At 46.2% G+C, this 19,046-nt stretch overlaps 1 protein-coding gene across 1 annotated transcript; it reads left to right on the forward strand.

The window, feature by feature from the left end:
* The first annotated feature begins 194 nt into the window (after positions 1-194).
* smg7 (SMG7 nonsense mediated mRNA decay factor) lies at positions 195-18,791 on the forward strand. The gene is made up of 22 exons (XM_031759765.2): positions 195-339; positions 1,173-1,204; positions 5,874-5,991; positions 7,062-7,194; positions 7,424-7,595; positions 7,693-7,764; positions 8,236-8,386; positions 8,562-8,697; positions 8,791-8,953; positions 9,144-9,303; positions 9,389-9,459; positions 10,377-10,437; positions 10,519-10,638; positions 10,711-11,134; positions 11,219-11,360; positions 11,691-12,082; positions 12,596-12,964; positions 15,197-15,283; positions 15,736-15,886; positions 15,967-16,137; positions 16,368-16,528; positions 16,662-18,791. Exons 1-22 carry the CDS (start codon positions 314-316, stop codon positions 16,773-16,775), a joined length of 3,426 nt encoding a protein of 1,141 aa, XP_031615625.1. The 5' UTR covers positions 195-313; the 3' UTR covers positions 16,776-18,791.
* Positions 18,792-19,046: the final 255 nt, after the last annotated feature.

Consider the following 19,046-nt stretch of genomic DNA (forward strand, 5'->3'; position numbering starts at 1 on the left):
AACCTGACAGCAGTCACATCAGTGTGACAACATCTGCAGCTGACTTCAGGTTTTTATTTATCTATTTATTTTTTTATTTAATCTATTTTTTATGCGTATTACTAAAATGCTTCGCCTGGTTTGATATAACATTATCACACATATTTATATATATTTTTTTCAATTATTAGTTAATTATTAACAGCAGCCCCCCTCCCTCCGCTCCTTCCTCCACCTCAGCGGCCCTGTGTGGTTCAGACAGGAACAATATGGCGCCGGGAGGAGCGTTAGCATCGGGACCAGTCGTTGTCTGAGAGACTGGTGATCCGGCAGGATGAACCTCTGTGCCCAGTACCTCCGGTAAGGTCACCGCGGAGCGCTCTGTCCGTCGCTCGGTGGCCCAGTAGCGGTCAGAATCGGACGTTTTGACCCGACAGGAGGCTTGTTTGGCTCGGCTTTTAGTATGTCAGGAGCTAGCTGCTCCGGGGACCACCCCCTTAGCTAATGTTAGCTGTTAGCGTCATACATCAACAAACAATCGGCGCCTCCGCATGCCGCCGCCTCACGCTCCTTTAGTCTGAGATGTGAAATATTTATTTAAATCACACTCAGCTGCGCACAGGTGTGATGTTTGGTGTGCTAATTTAAGGCCAGATTAGCGTTTACCCGCCATACGTTTCCCACTGTGTTATTGCTAGCTTTAGCTCGCTAGCTAGCTTCCACCTGCGTATGTCATGTTAGCATTTCCTTTCTGAGGCTGTCACATATGAACTCTGGGCATCTATTCACACACCAGCCTCCTTCAGCTTTACTTCATCAGCATGTTGAAGTGTTTGTGCCGATGGTTTATGTGCACAGGTGTTAATGAACAGCGTGTGGTCGTTAATCAGCGGGCGGGTTTGTAACGAAATCTATTTGTATTGCTAAATTTTTGTATCCAGGAAGTAGGCTGAGCCCGATATCTGTTCTGTGCCGTGCTGACGACGTTTAATCTGAGCTGTTAGTGCTTTAATGAAGCGATAGCGGGCGGAGCAGCCTTCGTGTTATCTGTGGATCGTCAGTAATGAGGAAGTGCTGTATGAGGCTTTGTTATGACTGGAGACAGGTGCTGTCAGGTTGTCATGCTCTGTGTGTGTGTGCGCGTACATGCGTGCGCGCTTCTAACCTCCTGTTCTCTGTTTACATCCGAGCAGACAGGCAGAGGCCCTGAAAGCTGACATGACAGGTAAGTCCCCACCACCGCTTACTCACACACCTGTTCATCCTTCACCTGCTCATCTCTGTAGGCCTGCAGTTCAGGCAGGTTCAGCAGTCTTATTGGGGCTTCATTGAACCTGAGATCATCGGTTAGGTTTAGAGGACGCATGAAGGTGGTTAAAAGCTTGATAAGTCAGCCAGGGTCAGTCCTTCATCGTTCAGATGAACGAGTCAGAGCATCTGGCCAATCAGAAACATGGAGAGATCTGTTGGGAGCAGAGCGATGGAAAGGGAAAACTAAACTATGAGAGGCACATACGATACTAAACACATTTCACTCTGAAGGCATCAGAGTGAGCATGTGTGTAAAAGGAAACCTCTGTAGGATTGTAAGTTTTGTGAACTTGGCGTTTAACATATTAATAAAGTTTAGTTTATTTGAAGCCAGGAAAGAGAACCTGCAAAAGTGTCGACTGTGCAAGTTAACAGACATGAAGACACGGGAGGATCAGATTACAGCTGCTCCACAAAGTGAATGTTTAGATGTGTGTGAGACAGGTTTATTGTTTCCTCTGCAGTCCTGGTGGTGTTTAATGCTCTGAGAGGAACCAATGAAAATGAAACAGAATTCAAACATAGACTCAGCCTGCTTACAAATCTGACACAAGGTAATAAAGTGCAAATGATTCCCTGTTTATAGCCAGTTTTTTATGATAAATGTCAACAAGCTTCTTCTGAGAATTTGAACTTTAGACCTCCTCAAAGTTTCCGATCCTCCTCCTGTCTGCACACTGAGCTCTGAGGAATGGTAAAGTTGTTTTCATGGATCTGAATGGTCGGTATGTGATGACTTTAAACCACTTGGGTTCTTATCTCAGACACAATCTACTCCAGAGCAGGTAAGGTGTGCAGCTTAAGTTGCCATGGTGATGTATCCTGGTAAGATGTGAACCTCCTTTATAACAAAAGGGTTAAACCTGCAGGTATCTGAGTAAGCTCCAAACCCCGCCTCGCAATACAGGCATCAGGTCAGACAGCCACTGGGTAACTCATGTGTTTAAAAGGCATTAAGTGTAGTAATAATAATAATGATACATTTTATAGATGCTTTTTAAGACACTCAGTGACACAGTGTGCATAAACAGCTGGAAGGCAACACAGAATTAAAAGGTCATTTATGCAGAAGTCTTGATCTGAAAATAAAGTCATAAATCTTTGTTTTAGGAGAAGGCGAGTTATGAAAGTATTTAGACCGTACGCTGTGAAAACAGAAGATGTAACAAGCTGAAACTTCAGCCTTCAGCTTTTCTTTCAGTAATTTGTGGTCTATCCAGTTATGTCAAGTCTTTGTTATTTATTTGTTTTTATTGGCATTTGTGTGGGCTAATAAATAAATAAATAAATAAATTGAAGTTTTCTTAAATCATCTTTGAAAAATCCTAAAAGTTGGAAAGCAGAATTAAAAAAGTAGGTAACTTCCTGTTACAGCAGAAATATTCAGAAAAAACAAAAACTGAATATAATTTTTTTTGTCTGACATTAAATTTGAAAGTGTCCCACTGTGGTGTGTAGCTTGCTGAGACTCTGCACTTTCTTCTTGCCACCAATGAAATGGAAAAATGCAAATTGGATGAAAATTGCTGGTTAAAGTGCTGCTGATGTGCGAGGCAGCTGCTTCAAAACGAGGGTGGTGGGAAGCAGACGGACTTCCAGCAGTTTTGACTCATCGGCCTGTATCGAGCAGATCGATGTGTACGCTGACAAGTAGCCCTTCGTCACTTCTTTCCTTTCACCTCTCTGTAAAAGACAAAACCAGGGTTTATTTAATTCACACTTATTTAGTTTACTTTAGCTGAACGATAGTTAAAACTCAAAGAAGTGATGATTTCTGTTTAAGAAACCTTTATGTGCATCACAAAACTTTTACAGATTCAGCTCTATAATCCAGGATATTTGTATGTTTTGAAGTAAAAATAAAGCAAACTACACCTGTGAGGTGTGTAAGCTGAAACACAGACGTGAACTTTAAATGAAAGCGTGAGCACAGGTGAACGTTTCTGTGACACGATTAACTCTTTGAAGAGCCTCAGGGAGAACAAACCCTGCTGGTTCCTTATTTTGGTGACGTGATTAAATGTTTCATTTCTGTGGACCAGCTCAGCTGATAGTGTGACTGAGCTCCTCTGTCGCTCTGCAGTTATTATTACCCAGAGCCTGCACACACACTGGGAATCTGCTGTTTTTGGGAGGTCTGGGGCTCATTTGCAGGCGTGTGCTTCATGCTAAAAACAACGAAATCAATGTTTTAGCAACGTAAAGCTGTAGCTCAGCTAAATATTACAAGTTAGAGAAAACAGACAAATACAGATGCAGCTCCTGGTTAATAAGCATTTGATCCCAAAGTAAAACATAAAAATGTCTAGAATGTGCTGCTCTTTCGGCACCAGCTGATTTCTAGTTTGTGGTTCAGTCAGGGTTGAGCAGGCTTTGGTTGCAGGCAGGTAAACAGTCCGTGTGGTCAGGACATTATCTACCACAACCAGTCAACCAATTAGCATTCTGCCTTCATAGCACAGGTCATCACAGCCGGGCTTTAAGCTGACTTTTTGAATGACTGCACATAACTACGCCTCTGTAGCCCATGCTGCGGTTCAGTTCCCTCTGTGAGTGTGTAACCACAGAGCTACACAAACAAAAATCCTACATTAGCTTTCAGGAAGTTATCTGTAATTGTACAAAAAGATCAGCAGAAGGAAGGAGCAGAACGTCTTGGCTCAGACATCAGGAAAATCATCTGTTACCAGACCGCGGCTGTAATCAACACAGACAACGTGTTAGTTCCAGTTTGGTTGAAGCTGAAGTCGTTGTTTTGTTTTACAGCAGACCACTGAATCCATTAGACCTGCTGGCTCACGTCACTTTATTTCTGCTGCCCAGCCTGATTTTAAAGCAAAGCAGCGGCTTCTCACGATGACTGGAAACCTTCCAGTTTGTCTAGCTGAGCCGCCTCCACTGAGCCCGAGCTCAGTTATGATGGTTCATTTGCATGTTTTTATCTGGAGGCATGTCGGGTATCTCTTTGTTTTCAGTCAGAGCAGGAACACGGAGATGCTGGACGCCATCATGGCTGGAGTTTATTAACATTTCAGACTTCTTGGATTGATGCTGTTTTTGTCATATAGGCTTCATACTGTGTGTCTGCTGTCATCAAGGTGACTTTGCCAGAATTTAATATAAACAATTAGCTCTTGGGTCCAGATAATGTAAATAGTCATTAATACTTGTGTCTGTTACACTTTAGATCAGATTGGTTGTGTCGTGTTTTCTACTCCACCAATCATATACATCCATATGCACGTCCTCCACCGGGCAGCTACATGTAGGGGCATGTCCAACAGAAATGCATATGTCATGCATGAGTGTTGCATATTTGCTCTGTAAACTGTAGGAATGCAGGGGAGGTTATAAGGTTTGAATTTCCACTTCAGAAGACACTTAAAAAATAAACAGAAGAATTCAAATAAAACAGACGTTCACTGTGTGTAAAACAGGTGACATATGATGCTTTGCTCTCCTGCAGGTACATAAAATCCCAAAACGTGACTCTGTCTGAAATAAAAAAAACACATCAAATTCTAAAGTGAGAAAACTTTAAGTTAAATAAGCTCATTTTGAATTTGAGGGCAGCAGCAGGTGTAATTAAAGTTGGGACAGGCCCATGTTTCCACTGCGTAGCATCCCCTCTTCTTTTAACTACAGTCTATAAACGGCTGGGAAGCGAGGAGAGCAGCTGCTGGATGTTTGGGAAAGGAATGTTGTCCCATTGTTGCCTCATAGAGGATCCTAACTGCTCCACAGATCTTCTTTGTTGTGTTTTTGGATTCTTGGTTTCCAGTTGTCTTTCCAAAGTGGTTTGTCCCGATTGGACCGTTTGGTGGGATGGTTCTGGTCCCGAGGCCATATGTCTGACAGCTCGGCCCTCTCGTGCCTGTAGCATCTGATTTTTATAGTCACGTACAAAAAAAAAAGTGCTGCTAGTTAGTTGTTGTTTCTGAGATGTTATCGACTAACCGGGCTGCGGCCCCAACAGCAGCACGGCTCCCCCGTCTGCCCGTGACAGGAAGTTTAAAGTAGGACAAATGTCATCAGCACTCGCAAGAAGGTTCTGCTTGGTTTCAATAATAAGCGCCTGTGTGTCAGAGACAGTGTATCAAGTAAACACAGTATTTATAGGGACTTTCAGCTGCTCCCCTGTCCCCGGGGGTCTCCACAGAGGGTAGCCTGTGTTTGATTTGGCAGTGTGAGGCCGCATGCCCTTCCTGACCCAACGTAAAGTGGATTCGTGTCACTGACTGGAATCAAACCAGCACCCCTTTCTCCCCAAGCAAACATATAAATCACCACATTTGAACTGAAGCTGTTTCCTGTGTTTTGAGTGTTAAAGTCTCAGATGAGTCTTTACATTTACATCAGAACCACTTTGCTTTCCTAAAACCTTTTTTATGTCCTTCCTGCTTCAGTTTCAAATGAATTTGCACATTTAAGACTAAAATAAGTTTCAGTCGAGCATTTAAGTTAATGGATCACTGAAAATGTCTGATGTAAATCAGGTCAGCCTTCATGATTTTATCTGCTTCCAATTTTTAGTACACACACGTCACAGTCCATCAGTTTGTAATTAGTGTGTTCTTGTTCAGATTCAAAGCTGGGGGCAGCAGAGGTGTGGACGTCCCGGCAGGCCCTGCAGGACCTTTACCAGAAGATGCTGGTGACAGACCTGGAGTATGCTCTGGACAAGAAGGTGGAGCAGGACCTGTAAGCTGCCCCTCCTCCGCTCTGCGTCACACAACATTATTTTCTCCCTCCAACAATTTCAGTTCAATTGATTTAGACCAGTTTGGAGTTTTTCTGAAGGGAAATAACTAACAATAATTAACAGGTATCAGTAAAAAAAACTACAAGAAAGTCTTTCTAGAATAACCTGGTTCAAAAAGTGTGAACGGACATCAGGAGGGAGTCGCTCACAATTAGTGTTTCATAGCAGGCAGCTTCAGAGTCGCTGATGGAGACCAAACTAGCTGCAGAGCTCAGTTTCTCTAACATCCTTTAACATTAATGCAACATTTAGTGTCTAAATGGTGATGTTAAATGTGTGACTGAAGACAAACTGAGCTCAGCTTTTGGACCGCATGGCGTCACCATGGTTACAGCATGATGATAGAGGTGGTCCCACAAGGCAGGCATCCATAAATCTGCAGAGTCCACTTTGTTCCCTCAGTGTTGATTTATTCAGCGCACAGTCAGTGTGGAAGCTTTGACTCATGTATCGCAGCTACAGGTCACGTCTCCGCCTGCAGCTGTGGGTGGATCATCAGTCGTAATAATGGACACGTGTCAATCGTGTTTTGTGCAGTGCTGCTAAACTGTCATTTCCTGCCCCCAGTTCAGCTCCGCCAATTAAACACATCGTCACAGCTTCCAGACACACAGAGGTCTGTGATATATGGGAACCTGGAGACAGAGTGTTTAATATTTGGGGGTCTGTGAAGTAAGTAAGTTGTTGAAAGCCTGTCGCTCCTTGTTGGTTACTGCAGAAATTCTTACAAAGCCAAAAGTATGTTGGAATATTTAGAATTTTTGCTCAGATGTGTTGACACCAAAGATCAGTTTCACATAAAAAGGCAGTAATATAGCCCTCGACTCAGTTTATGGGCTTTTCCATTAGGTGGAAGGAGCTGGTACTTTTTAGTATCTGCTGGTTTGAAGCATTGTGAGCTGATCCGAAAAGGTGATGTCAACAGACTACGTGCTGCCGATTGGCCAGTTAGGATCCCTTTACCAATCCCATCATCTGGGTCCTGATGTGGGTTTCTCTCTGCCTGCAGGTGGAATCATGCTTTCAAGAACCAGATCACCACGCTTCAGAGCCAGGCCAAGAACCGAGCCAACCCCAACCGCAGCGAGGTCCAGGCCAACCTGTCGCTGTTTCTGGAGGCTGCTAGTGGCTTCTACACACAGGTAGGCTCACTTTGTATTTGTGTTTGTGAAGTTATGAAAAAATGTCCAGTTTTGCTCTAAAGAAATAATCCCTGCAGACAGTCATAGGCTCCACCTCTGGGAGGAGTTTTATTCAGGCCCTTTGGAGTAATCCTGCTAACACACAGACAAAGTGAATGGAGCTAAAGCCCCACATCACCACTGATATAAACGATTCAAACGACGTCTAACTGTGTCTGCTGTGGTCCAGTTACTGCAGGAGCTGTGCACCGTGTTCAACGTGGACCTGCCCTGCCGCGTGAAGTCGTCTCAGCTCGGCATCATCAGCAATAAGCAGAGCAACACCAGCGCCATCGTCACCCCTCAGCCCAGCTCCTGCTCCTACATCTGCCAGCACTGCCTCGTCCATCTCGGCGACATCGGTGAGAAAAGCTTCCCGCTCGCGAGCGGCGACTGAACCCGACTGGGAATATCAGGGACGATTTTTCAGAGCTTATTTTCTTCGTGTTTGTCTTTCAGCTCGATATCGTAACCAGACCAGCCAGGCCGAGTCCTACTACCGGCACGCAGCTCAGCTGGTTCCATCTAACGGTGAGTCCCTGCACGTTTTCTTTAACTGGCTTTTAGGTTTTGCTGTTTTTGGTAATCTGTCCCTCCTCCTTCATCAGCTGAGCTCTAAACACATTCAAACACTGAGTTGTTTCATCTAAATGTCATACGTGCATAATTCTTGCAGCTTTCAAGTACTGAGAAAAAATGTGGTTGAATTATGCTGGGGTTGCTATAGTTACCACTCTGCCTCTTGTAAATAGTGTCACATGTGAGGGAAAGCTGAACTTAGCTGATTTAAGATGTTAAAGATGATTAACTGACATTTAAAACTTCTGCTGTAAAACATTGATACTGAATAATATAATATAAAGAAATTATTTATGTGTGATTAGTTCTGGTGTTTGGTATCCATAAAGACGACCTGACTGAGAAGCGGCAGTGAGAGAGGTTTGAGCAGCCATGTTTGTAGTTCTTCCCTGCTCATGTGCTGCCTCTTTGTGTCTCCTGCAGGTCAGCCCTACAACCAGCTGGCCATCCTGGCCTCCTCTAAAGGAGACCACCTCACCACCATCTTCTATTACTGCCGCAGCATTGCAGTCAAGTTCCCTTTCCCAGCAGCCTCCACCAACCTGCAGAAGGCTCTGTCCAAGGCTCTGGAGAGGTACCAGCTCACAGCACAAACACCATTTCACGCGCTGTAGAGTCAAAGGAAATAATTTAAGATTTAATCTGAAAAGGAAAAACCAAACTCTTGCAGCGCTTAAAACTGTCTCAAAGTGTGACGATGTCTCCTTTCTGCTCTGTTAAATCCTCCCTCCTCCTCTGTGGTGCTGCAGTCGCGATGAAGTGAAAACCAAGTGGAGCGTGTCCGATTTCATCAAGGCCTTCATCAAGTTTCATGGTCACGTCTACTTGAGTAAGAGTCTGGACAAGCTGGACGGCCTGAGAGAGAAACTGGAGGAGCAGTTTCAGGTACAACTAAACGCTGTTTTATGCACCGCGATGTGCAAATCTGTGTGAGTCTGTTTGTATGACACAGTTGTTGTTGTGTGTTTGCGTGTGCAGAGGCTGATCCTGCAGAAAGCCTTCAGCTCTCAGCAGCTCGTCCACATCACCGTCATTAACCTGTTTGAGCTGCACCACCTCAGAGACCTGACGGCTGACGGCAGCGAGCAGAGCTACAGCAGCGAGCAGCAGATCAGCTGGTTCCAGCTCCTCGGCCTTTTCAGTAAGAACTGAAAACTTTTAATGACACTGATTACATGGATGGAGTCGTCGACGGCTCCTGCTTTGTTTGAACGATACTCATGTCAGATGGTGGCTTTTATGTTTATTAGAAGTACAGAGACTTTACAGGAAGGAATCCGACACATACGTGTAATCTACAGCAGCTCAAAACTGACTTCCTGTCTCCTCAGTGTCCTTCCTGGGCGTCATGTGCAGCCGCGTTCTGCTCAACAAAAACCGCGGGGAGGAGATCATGGGCGAGTGTCCGCTGCCGGCCATCAAGGTGTCGCTGGACTGGCTCAAACTGAGGCCCAGCGTTTTCCACGAGGCCGCTGTTGTTAAACGGCAGTAGTAAGTCCTGCAGACTTTCTCTGTCTTAATCAGCACAGAGTTTTGTACTGAAGCTGTGACTCTGCATCCTCTTCCTCTCTCTCAGCGTTTGGCCCTGGCTCGTGTCCATTCTCAACAGTTTCCAGCCCAAAGAGGACGACCTGTCCTGCTCCTCAGGTGGGACATCTGCTCGTTTTCAACTCGCCACAGAGAGGCGGGTGGTTAGTTAACAGCAGTAAAATAAAGAATATTGTTAAATAATTGTGAGAAAATTAAAACTGACTGGGAAAAAGGTCAGTTTCGTCAACACAACCAGCCTAAAGACAAGTTATGTGTTTATGAATGAAAACTGAGTTTTCATAAAGAGATTCCTGATTTCTTGGAAACTACTTTGTAACTTCAGGTTACGTTTTGATTCTTAGACACACAGCAGAAGAGCTCAGACTGTTCTGTTATTCCTGTTCACACCGACCGCTGTAAAATACTCAAACATCAGAGACGTCTTAGTAAGTGACAGTGACTGCAACTCTGTGGAGCTAAATGTACATTTCTCGGAGTAAATATTTTGAATCTGGAACTTTTCCTCATATTTTTAAAGAAGTATTAGGAAACATCACAGCACCACGAGCCGCTTTACAGCATCCTCCAGATGTGCTGCTTCCAGACGGCATCACCTTCAGCCATCACAACCAGCAAACAGGCGCCATCATGAGGCAGCGTCCTGTTCTAAAGCTTTAGTCGGCATGCATTAGCAGAATGCTGGCGTTTTATGTGCGAATGGAAAAAACACATTGGCCGTTTAAGTCCTTCGCTTGTGTACAGTGAGGGCTAGTTCACAGGCGCCCCCTGTTGTGCACCTGCTGGACTTTCAGCCAGTTTTGGTACAGAGAGGTTCACAGGAGGTGGAATCAGTCCCTTCAGTCACTGTTAGCACTGCAGTAGTTTAACCTGCGATCCTCACAGTTTAAATCCTCTGTCTGAATAAACCAAAACATTTACTTTTTTAGCCTTTCCTCTAACTCGTTGGTTAATTTCTTTACAAAGTTGATTCTTCTGAGCTGAACTTCACCCTAGGATGTTTGTTTTCTCCACAGTCACACCCTTGCCTGAGGAGTTTGAGCTGCAGGGTTTCTTGGCTCTCCGTCCTGCTCTGAGGTAACGACTCGCCTCCCTCTCTTGGTGATTGTTTAAAGTGTTTGGTCAGCGCAGATGTTCATATGTGTGTTTGTGTTTCAGGTGTCTGGACTTCACCAAAGGACATCAGGGCATCCTGGTGGACCGGGACGGCCTGCCGGTGCATGCCCGACACCAGAGACTCATCGGCCTGGGCAAATGGGTGGCCGACAGCCAGCCGGGGTGAGTGTTACTCCGCTCTGTGATGCTGTGTCATGTACGAACTGGTGTGTCATGGCTGTTTCCCCTCCGCAGACTGATCCAGTGCAGAGTGAGCGAGGACGGCCTCCTCGTCTTCATGACTGACATTCCAGAGCAGGCCATTGAGGAGCCGCAGGAGAAGGAGGTACCCGTGCTGCAGGAGTCGTTAAATGGCGAGCAGACGGCCAACGACGGCGGCAATTCTGGCCTGAAGTCCGTGCTTTCGGTGGGGAAGACTCAGAGCTCGTGGCCCGACAGCAGCGACCGTCCAGTCGTCACTTTCAAAGAGAACATCAAACCCAGAGAGCAGAGCCGCGACCCCACAAGAAACCACCATCAGAAAGACGGTGGCAAGGAGCGCCGAGACTTCTCCAAAGGCAACGGGGCCGCTGGGAAAGGAGAGCTGAAGAGGGACGGTAAGAGGAAGAGCGAGCTGAAGAAGAGCGTCCATGAGAAAACGGCCGATGCTGGAAAACAGGTAGAGACGCTGAAATGTTTTCACTGACGAAGCTGCAGCTTTGAGTCTTTGAGCCGGCGTGATGATGCGTTTCCTTTCGCTCAGGTGAAGGCACAGACAGAGCTGAGGAAGACTCCGGTGTCTGAGGCTAAGAAGACTCCTGTCACTCAGACTCAAACCACCTGCTCCTCCCAGTTCATCCCCATCCATCATCCAGGAGCCTTCCCGCCTCTGCCCAGCAGACCCGGTACGTCTGGACCTTTTTCTTTAAATTTAAACTGGTCCCAGAGGCACCATTAGTGATTTTTAATGGTGGGAAAGACCAGAGCTTCTGGCAAAAACGTGCACAGCCACATGCAGAACCTGCAGACTTCACACAGAGGGGCTCAGCCTGGGTTTTGAACCACTGAGCTCATTTATCTTTAAAGGTCCAAACTTTTGTTGTTGAACTTCAGACCAAACTCTGGGTCTGCTGACCTCACCTTAAACGCCTCTCCGTGAGCTTCACCGTCTTCACATTGTTGCCCTGTGTTGTCTCTGTGGCTCCAAACTCTGATCCTGATCGCTTCCTCTGCAGGTTTCCCTCCCTCAGCCTATGTGATCCCTTCTCCCGTGGCTTTCCCTGGACTCCAGGTGAATCCGGGCTTCACCTTCTCCACCGGTGTGTCCGTCCCAGGTCCTTTCCTCCAGCAGCCTGTCCACACCCAGGCGGGCACCCAGGTCCAAGCTGGGAAGCAGTCTCACATTCCCTACAGTCAGCAGAGGCCCTCGGGGCCGGGTCCCGGTCAGGGGCCGGGATCCTCGGGACACGGCCCTTCCCAGGCTCAGCAGGGCCAGACTCAGACTCCCTCCCAGCAGGCCTTGCAGCAGTCAGTCCAGCTGACGATGAGTCAGCAGCAGTCACCCACCAAACCGGTCCAGCAGGTTGGGATGGGAAAGAGTCCACCTCACCACCCGGGACTGCAGCAGGTCAGGTCACATGACTGTCACTACCTTTGTTTCAGTGATTTGATTGAGCACGTGTCATCAGCTGAAAGAGCGATTAACTCGGCTCCTAAACTGATTCCTGTTTGAAAGACTCGCGGCTGAAACACGTATTTTTCCATTTTTAGTCTTCACTACCAAAATGTGATGTTTATGCTCAGAGCGCCTCTTTCCTGCTCACAGCTTTTATAGTGAGCATCACTAATGAACTTCAGCACAACCAGCTTGCCTCGTTTCTCCTCGGTCTCTGTGCTGACCCCTCTAGGCTCTCACACTGAGGCAGCTCACTGTTTACCTCAGCGTGTTTTACTCTCTTCACATTCAGTACTGCTTTATTTTAAATTGAACTTGGTCTCATGTCTCAAAATATCAAAAAGATGAGTGTTTTCTATATTTAGGAAACTTTGAGAGGTGGAAATCTGAGTGTGAGCGCCTCAGATTTGAACTGTCCACGCAGTGAGTGATGTTTCCTTCTCGTTGTGTTCCCGCCCCGAGCAGTACATGCAGGTCCAGGAGCAGTCGACTCACATGTGGAACCAGGCCCAGGCGGCCCTGCAGAAGGTGTCTCCCATGCAGATGCCCATCAAGCAGCCTCAACAGCAGAAGCAGCAGCAGCAGGCCTTCTACATGGCGGCTCAGGATCCTCTGAAGATGTACGAGCACCAGCTGCATTCGTCGGCTCAGGTCTCCAGCATGGACAAGAAGATGAAGTACCCTGACGTGAAGTTACAGGACTTCTACTGGGACTCGCCTTACAGGATCGGGGACAGCCTGGCTGTGCTGGCCGACAGGATGAAGAGGCCATCGCCGGGGGGTATCTGCTCAGAGCAGGATGGCCCCGCGGGGCCCCGGGGACCCCCGTTTGAGGTGAGCTGCTGTCAGCAGATGCAGAGGGAGGAGTTTGTTTTGCTGCTTTTCGCTTTTTCTGCTTCTTTTTCTGCTTCTTTTTCTTTATTTTCCTGCTTTTTTTTTTTTTTTCTTTTTTACTTTGTTTTTTTAAGATGAACTAAAATCCAAATCTAAACTTGGGTGTAACTGTTGTTGCAGTGATCGTTTCTCCTGATTCGGGCTGTTAAAATTTGCCAAAAGTCACGTTTGTACTATTTAAATATTATTTATATATCGCACGTAATAATAAATAAATAATTAAATAATATTTATTAATCACATTAATTCCACAAGAAGGAAAAGAGAGGTGTGATTACTTGTGTCGGTGTATTTCAATAAAACATGGCTTCTCCATAGCTACACATTACAAAGTAAATAGAGAAATTTGATTGGTTTATATGTACATCAGTCATTTTCCAGGTAATCTGGGTTTAAATGAGATTAAATTTGATTCTTAAAGAATTTCACACCAGTATAAAAATGTTTATAGAAAAGTTTAATGGACCCACACTTCTTCTTTTCCTCTGCCTCTCACAGAAGGTTGATGAAGTTTGAAGCTCACTGATATCAGATAACTGTTTTTTTTCTGGTCTGATTTTTCTTTTTTCCTCTGTCAGCTTGCAAGCTTTGGTAGCCTTCAGCTTAACTTCCCTTCTCTCCACCTCGGTCTTACTGGCTTGCCTTCTTTCGTTTTCTGTTCTTTATATTTCCCCCTCTCATTTTCTTTCTTCTTTCTGTTCTTCCTCTTCTTGCTTCATCTCTCACTAGGACAACAAGAGCTCGCCTCTTCTACCTCCTGACCTGTTAAAAACTCTAGCAGATTTTGAGGAGGAGGAGGAGCTCGTCTTTACTAAGCCTCCTGATTTCTTCCAGGCCTTGGCTGGCCCTCTTAGCACTGCACCTGGACCAAATATATTTGTATGTAGCCCTGTCTTCCTCACCCAGCACCCTTCCCCGTCCTTAAAACCTGACTTCCCTGCATCTAGTCTGAAACCACCCTGTGCTCACCAGAGCTGCTCACCTCTCCAGATGTTAGTTATTGTCACAATCTGCAGAATCCTCACATTTAGAGAGACACAGGAGTTCATCCCAGCATGCAAGCATCATCCTTTGATAGACCTTACCTGGTATGAATTTGGCTGATCTCCCAGCAGAGGTCACCCTCTCAGGTGTATCCAGACACCTCCCAGCTCAGCTGCTATGTTTAGATCGCTCCCAGGAAGTTGTGTTTTAATCACAGACTTGCTCTCTTCTTGCTTATAAGAGCTTCAATTAAAAAAACTACAGCCGAACTGTTTTTAGCCACAGAGTCCAGCCGTGTTCATCCTTTGATTTTATGGGGTTGTGCACCTTGAAGTCGTCTTCCACGGTGCCAGTGTTGACTTGTAGTTTAATGTTCGGAGGTATCTGAGGGGAGCAAGAATCAGGGTGTGGTGCCTGCGGCTCAGAGTGCAGGGTTAACTCCTCCCTTCTCAAAATGAAAATCAAGTTTAAGGATGGTGTTGTTGGAGCTGTAGTGCTCCTCACTGAGGCTCAGATACACGAGGACAGAACAGAGCCGTAAAACTCTCATCCAAGCTGAAAACGGCTCTGAGGTGCATGACGGTGATCTACAACGAGAGATCAGCCAAGTTTATGTTGGGCTTGGACTTTAGAGGTCAAACTGAAACATGGCTCATAGCCTCACTGATTTCTAAGAATTTCAATGTTTTGAAGCAGAGCCTGAATTTTTAATTAAAAGTATTCTCAGTCTTTGTTACGCTGACCTGGCCTTGTTTATGACAGATGTAGCGAGCTAACAGTGGAGGGGATTTTTCTGGGATGAGGCGGCTTCAGTAATCGCATGCTGAATGTTTTCAAACTTTAAGAGAAACATGGGAAAACAGCTGGGGACTGAAATATTATGGATCCTTTTTCAGAAACATGAATCAATTTAAACTGGTTTGGGTTTCCAAATGTGAGCCTTCAGATAGGAGAGCTGTGTTTAAGATTTGAGCGATTGATTACCGACGCTTTTAAATTCCTGCAATGACTTTAAAGGATCCAGTTTGGAAACCTCAGAAACCACCAGCTGCAGATCACAAAGATTTACTTGATGTGTGATGCAGGTGCTTCACAATAAAACTCCTCCCCGGGGCTTTTACTGTGGAACAGCTTCATGACTCACTCCTGCACTGATCTGAGGTCGGTCATCATCTTCTCTCTCTCCAGCTGCCAAACCAGACCCGAGTGGACAGCGGCCCCGAGGTCATCAGCCAGTCGTCCTCTCTGCTGCCCATCCCCGGCTTCCCCATGCAGGTCAGAGCCTCGGCCTCAGTGCTGCTGACCTCTCCAGCTCTTAATGCAAACACACAACATCACACATTCTCTGGTTTTTCTTTCACCATTGAAACTGAGGCTCGATGGCTACGCAGTGTTGAGTTTTTAAGACTATATCAGCCTGAGACGAACGATGATGATCAATGCATGCTTTTTATTTAGTGAATAGGATGGATGAATAGTCATAATAAATAACTAAGAGTGGCAGGTATGACCACAGTGAGAAACTAACACCTTAAAGTTACAAGTTTGAAGATTCAGTTTGCAGGTAATAAATGACAGCATCGGTTCACTGATGGTAAATGTGAACATTTTAATACTCGTGGTTTGCTCAGCTTTGAAGTAAATGTTAGCAGTAGATGATGTCACTGAAATCTTCTTTCATAATATGAATACATACGAGGCTGACGGCAGCTTGTGTTTGTGTGCAGGAGTACAACCAGAACAGCATCTTCAGTCAGGCCTACGGTAAAAACCTGCCACCCAGCTCCAAGCCCGACGCTCCCATGGTGCACCAGGAGACGTCCCTTTACACGCTGTTTGAAGGCACCCCGTGGTCCCCCTCCCTCCCCGCCAGCTCAGGTACGTCACAGAGATGTTGTTAGTATTCAGTCGTGCTGGGCGGAATGTGTGGCTGATGGCAGCTGTGCTCTGATTGGCAGATCACTCCACGCCGGCCAGCCAGTCTCCTCACTCGTCCAATCCTAGCAGCCTGCCGTCTTCCCCTCCAACCCACAACCACGGAGCCATGCCTTTCTCCAACTTTGGGCCCATCGGGACTCCGGACAACCGGGACCGCAGGGGAATGGACTGCTGGAAGGCCAACAAGAGTGGTGAGCCTGGAAAACGCTCTTGAAAACAGAGCCGATTCGTGTCTGTTACCCTTTTGATTTTCACCCTGTTTGGTTCAGTTAGACTTTTATTTTGAAAACTACCGCCTTCATACATAATTTAACATTTTTATTAGAGGACCAGGTGATCGATAAGCTAACACTCTGGGCCAATAAACAGCCAGTACAGGTCACGTGACAGAATGGCCTCACGTGTGGTCGTTGTGTTTCAGGAGCAGTCGGCGGATTCGGTCTGGACTACCTGCCAACCGCGGCCTCCTCTGCAGCATCAGACAGCAGCTGGCATCAGGCTGGATCGACGGGCAGCTCCTGGACCAATCAGGACTCTCCGATGGAGGAGTCGTCCTCCACTGTGCTGCTTGACAGCCTCAAGGTAACACCAGGCCCACAGCTTAGAAGCCTGAGAAGAAATGATTCATGTTTATCATCTGACTCGCTGATGTTTTCGCCGTTGTGCGACCTCTGCTGGATTTGGCCTCACGCTAACCCTCTGCCTTCCCCTGCAGTCAATCTGGTCGAGCTCCATGATGCAGCCGGGCCCGTCGGCACTGGAGCAGCTCCTCCTGCAGCAGAAGCAGAAGCAGCAGCGAGGTCACGGCGCCATGAACCCGCCTCACTGAACGGCAGCGCGAGGCGGCGCTTTGTGTCCGGACGTCAACAATCCACCACCAGGAGAAACGGAGGGGAAAAAAACCACAGAAGTTTGACGAAAACAAGCTCCAACTCAAATTAAACCGGCGAGAAACGGTGGAGGCTGGGGAGGCGACACGACCCCCCGACGAGGCTGAATCACCACCCCCACCCCCCTCGGCTGTCGAGGAGCGGTGACGCCCCTCCTGGATCGGAGGGCGCGGGATCTCTTCGACCGCGGTGCCACGCACCACGCCACCGCCGGGTTTCATTCAACCGGTGGAAATCTGAACATTGAGGAACCACCCCCCTTTCACATCACTGCCCCCCCCAGTTTTGGACAGACGCCACATCTCCACGAACTCGTCATCTGGAAGAACTTCTTCTTCTTTCTTTGCAAAAAGATTAAAAAAATTAAAACGGAAAAAAGAACGACCTCCTGGACGTCTGCTCGGTCCCGATGGAGAGCCGGTTTTTAGAGTCTCCGCCGCCGCTGTAGACTGAAGCGGGGCCGTTCGAGAGCCAGAATGGTGTGGTTGTCGGGTTTGGGGGGAGGCCAGGTGACACACGGGGGTCAAACAAGACTGGACTTTCTGATCTCCATTCATTTTCATTACTGGAGGAGGGAGGAAGGAAGGAAGGAAAGTTTGGTTTCAGCTATATAAATATATACATGAATATATATTGCCATAGTTGGACTTGTCTTAGCCGTGAGAATCAGGACTGGACGTTGTGAAGCCGGGTGTAACGCCTCCCGGGCTGAGCGCTCGCTTGTGTCGGTGCCCGACGACCGGGTGGCTTCACCATGAACATCGCAGGAAAGACGGAGGAAAGATCATAAACACCCTGTCGACCGTAGGGATAGTGTCACTGTTAGCTTCAAGAGATTGCAGTTATTAACAAAAAACACAAAAAAATAGAAACTGTACTTTGTGATTTGTTCGTAGCCGTTTTAGCTTTGCGCCCTCCGAGGTGATACAGGTATGTCTATTAGCTTCCTGCTTGGATATTTTCGGGGTTCTCTTCCTCTCTGACCTCTTCTTCCTGTTATTTCTTTACGTAATGAAGAAAAAATGGAAATATGTAACCCTGCTTGCTTAACTGCATTTACTGTTTGTTTTTGTTGCTCTTCTTCACTGGTTTTAAGCAGCTCGCCCAGAATGTTTTCTATTATCCTTTCTTGGAAAAGCCAATTGCAGCTTGATGCTGTACAGCAAATTTGTTTTTTTTATTATTATTATTATGGAACGGGGCATCTGGAGACCCTGTAGCTCTGCTTTTATTGAACCTGTGAGTGAAGCCCCGCCCCCTTCAGTGTAAAGCCACCCTAACCAGACTCAAAAGCTACCAAGTAATAACGGGAAAAATCTGCTAAAAAAGTGTATTTGATTACTGGTTAATCTGCGGGTTCCTGTAGGCCAAAAAATATTTCACAGTTTTGCTGTAAAATACAGAAATATTTAGTTTAATGACATAAAAATAAAAAAAATGCAGAAGGTGGTCTGGAGTTAAGGACACGCTGAGTAACTCGCTCATTACAGGCAGAGTAAAATATGAAGCAATTAAGAAATTAATTATTTTAATGAAGAATCTATTTTCTTTATTTAATCAGTGAATCATTTGTGAAAACTAAAAATTCCTTCAGTGTTTCGTTTCCCGCTGCTTCTAACCAATCCTGTAAGAGCTGCTCAGTTTCCTGTGACTGACAGAAAAAAGGCGGCGCTCTCATCGGTCCTTCGCTGTTGCTGCTCTCCTTTCATTCTTTAAGGGTCTAAAGATTCATTTGATTTTTCTTCTAACGAACCTGCAACATGCAACGTTGTTCAGAAAAAATGTAAAACGTCTAACTTGCTGATGAACGGACTTCTTGTTGCTTTCGCTTCATTTGAAAGAAGGTTCACCTGCAGCCCAGTTTGATCTCACGCCAGTAAAACCAGAGCATATATTTAAAACAAATTTTTTTGCTTCAGTGAAAAGAAGTAGTGAAACCTTGCGAAAACAAATCTTTGAGTAATTGAGAGCAAATCACGAGCAGCCTGACGGCTCTGCAGGGAAACTAATTCTGCTTTAAACATTAAACTTTAGTTCCAAACACCAACGTTAGTATTTCACTTGTTTATTAATCAGCAGTGCAGTTTATTGAAAACGTGTAATTATGAAGGTCTTTGCTGCAGTTTCACTTTTCAGAGGAGTGCGGGGGGGGGTCGGACCCGTGGGAAAGAAAAACCACCACAGAGTCCACGTGAAACTTTGGATCTGCA

This window comes from Oreochromis aureus, linkage group 18 (genome assembly GCF_013358895.1).
Source record: "Oreochromis aureus strain Israel breed Guangdong linkage group 18, ZZ_aureus, whole genome shotgun sequence".
NCBI lineage: Eukaryota > Metazoa > Chordata > Actinopteri > Cichliformes > Cichlidae > Oreochromis > Oreochromis aureus.

Excerpts from the sequence above, each read along its gene's own strand:
- smg7 (XM_031759765.2), top strand. The coding sequence starts at position 314 with ATGAACCTCTGTGCCCAGTACCTCCG. Across the intron at positions 340-1,172 it reads CTCTGTGCCCAGTACCTCCG|ACAGGCAGAGGCCCTGAAAG; the intron begins GTAAGGTCACCG and ends ACATCCGAGCAG. Across the intron at positions 11,135-11,218 it reads CGGCCGATGCTGGAAAACAG|GTGAAGGCACAGACAGAGCT; the intron begins GTAGAGACGCTG and ends CCTTTCGCTCAG.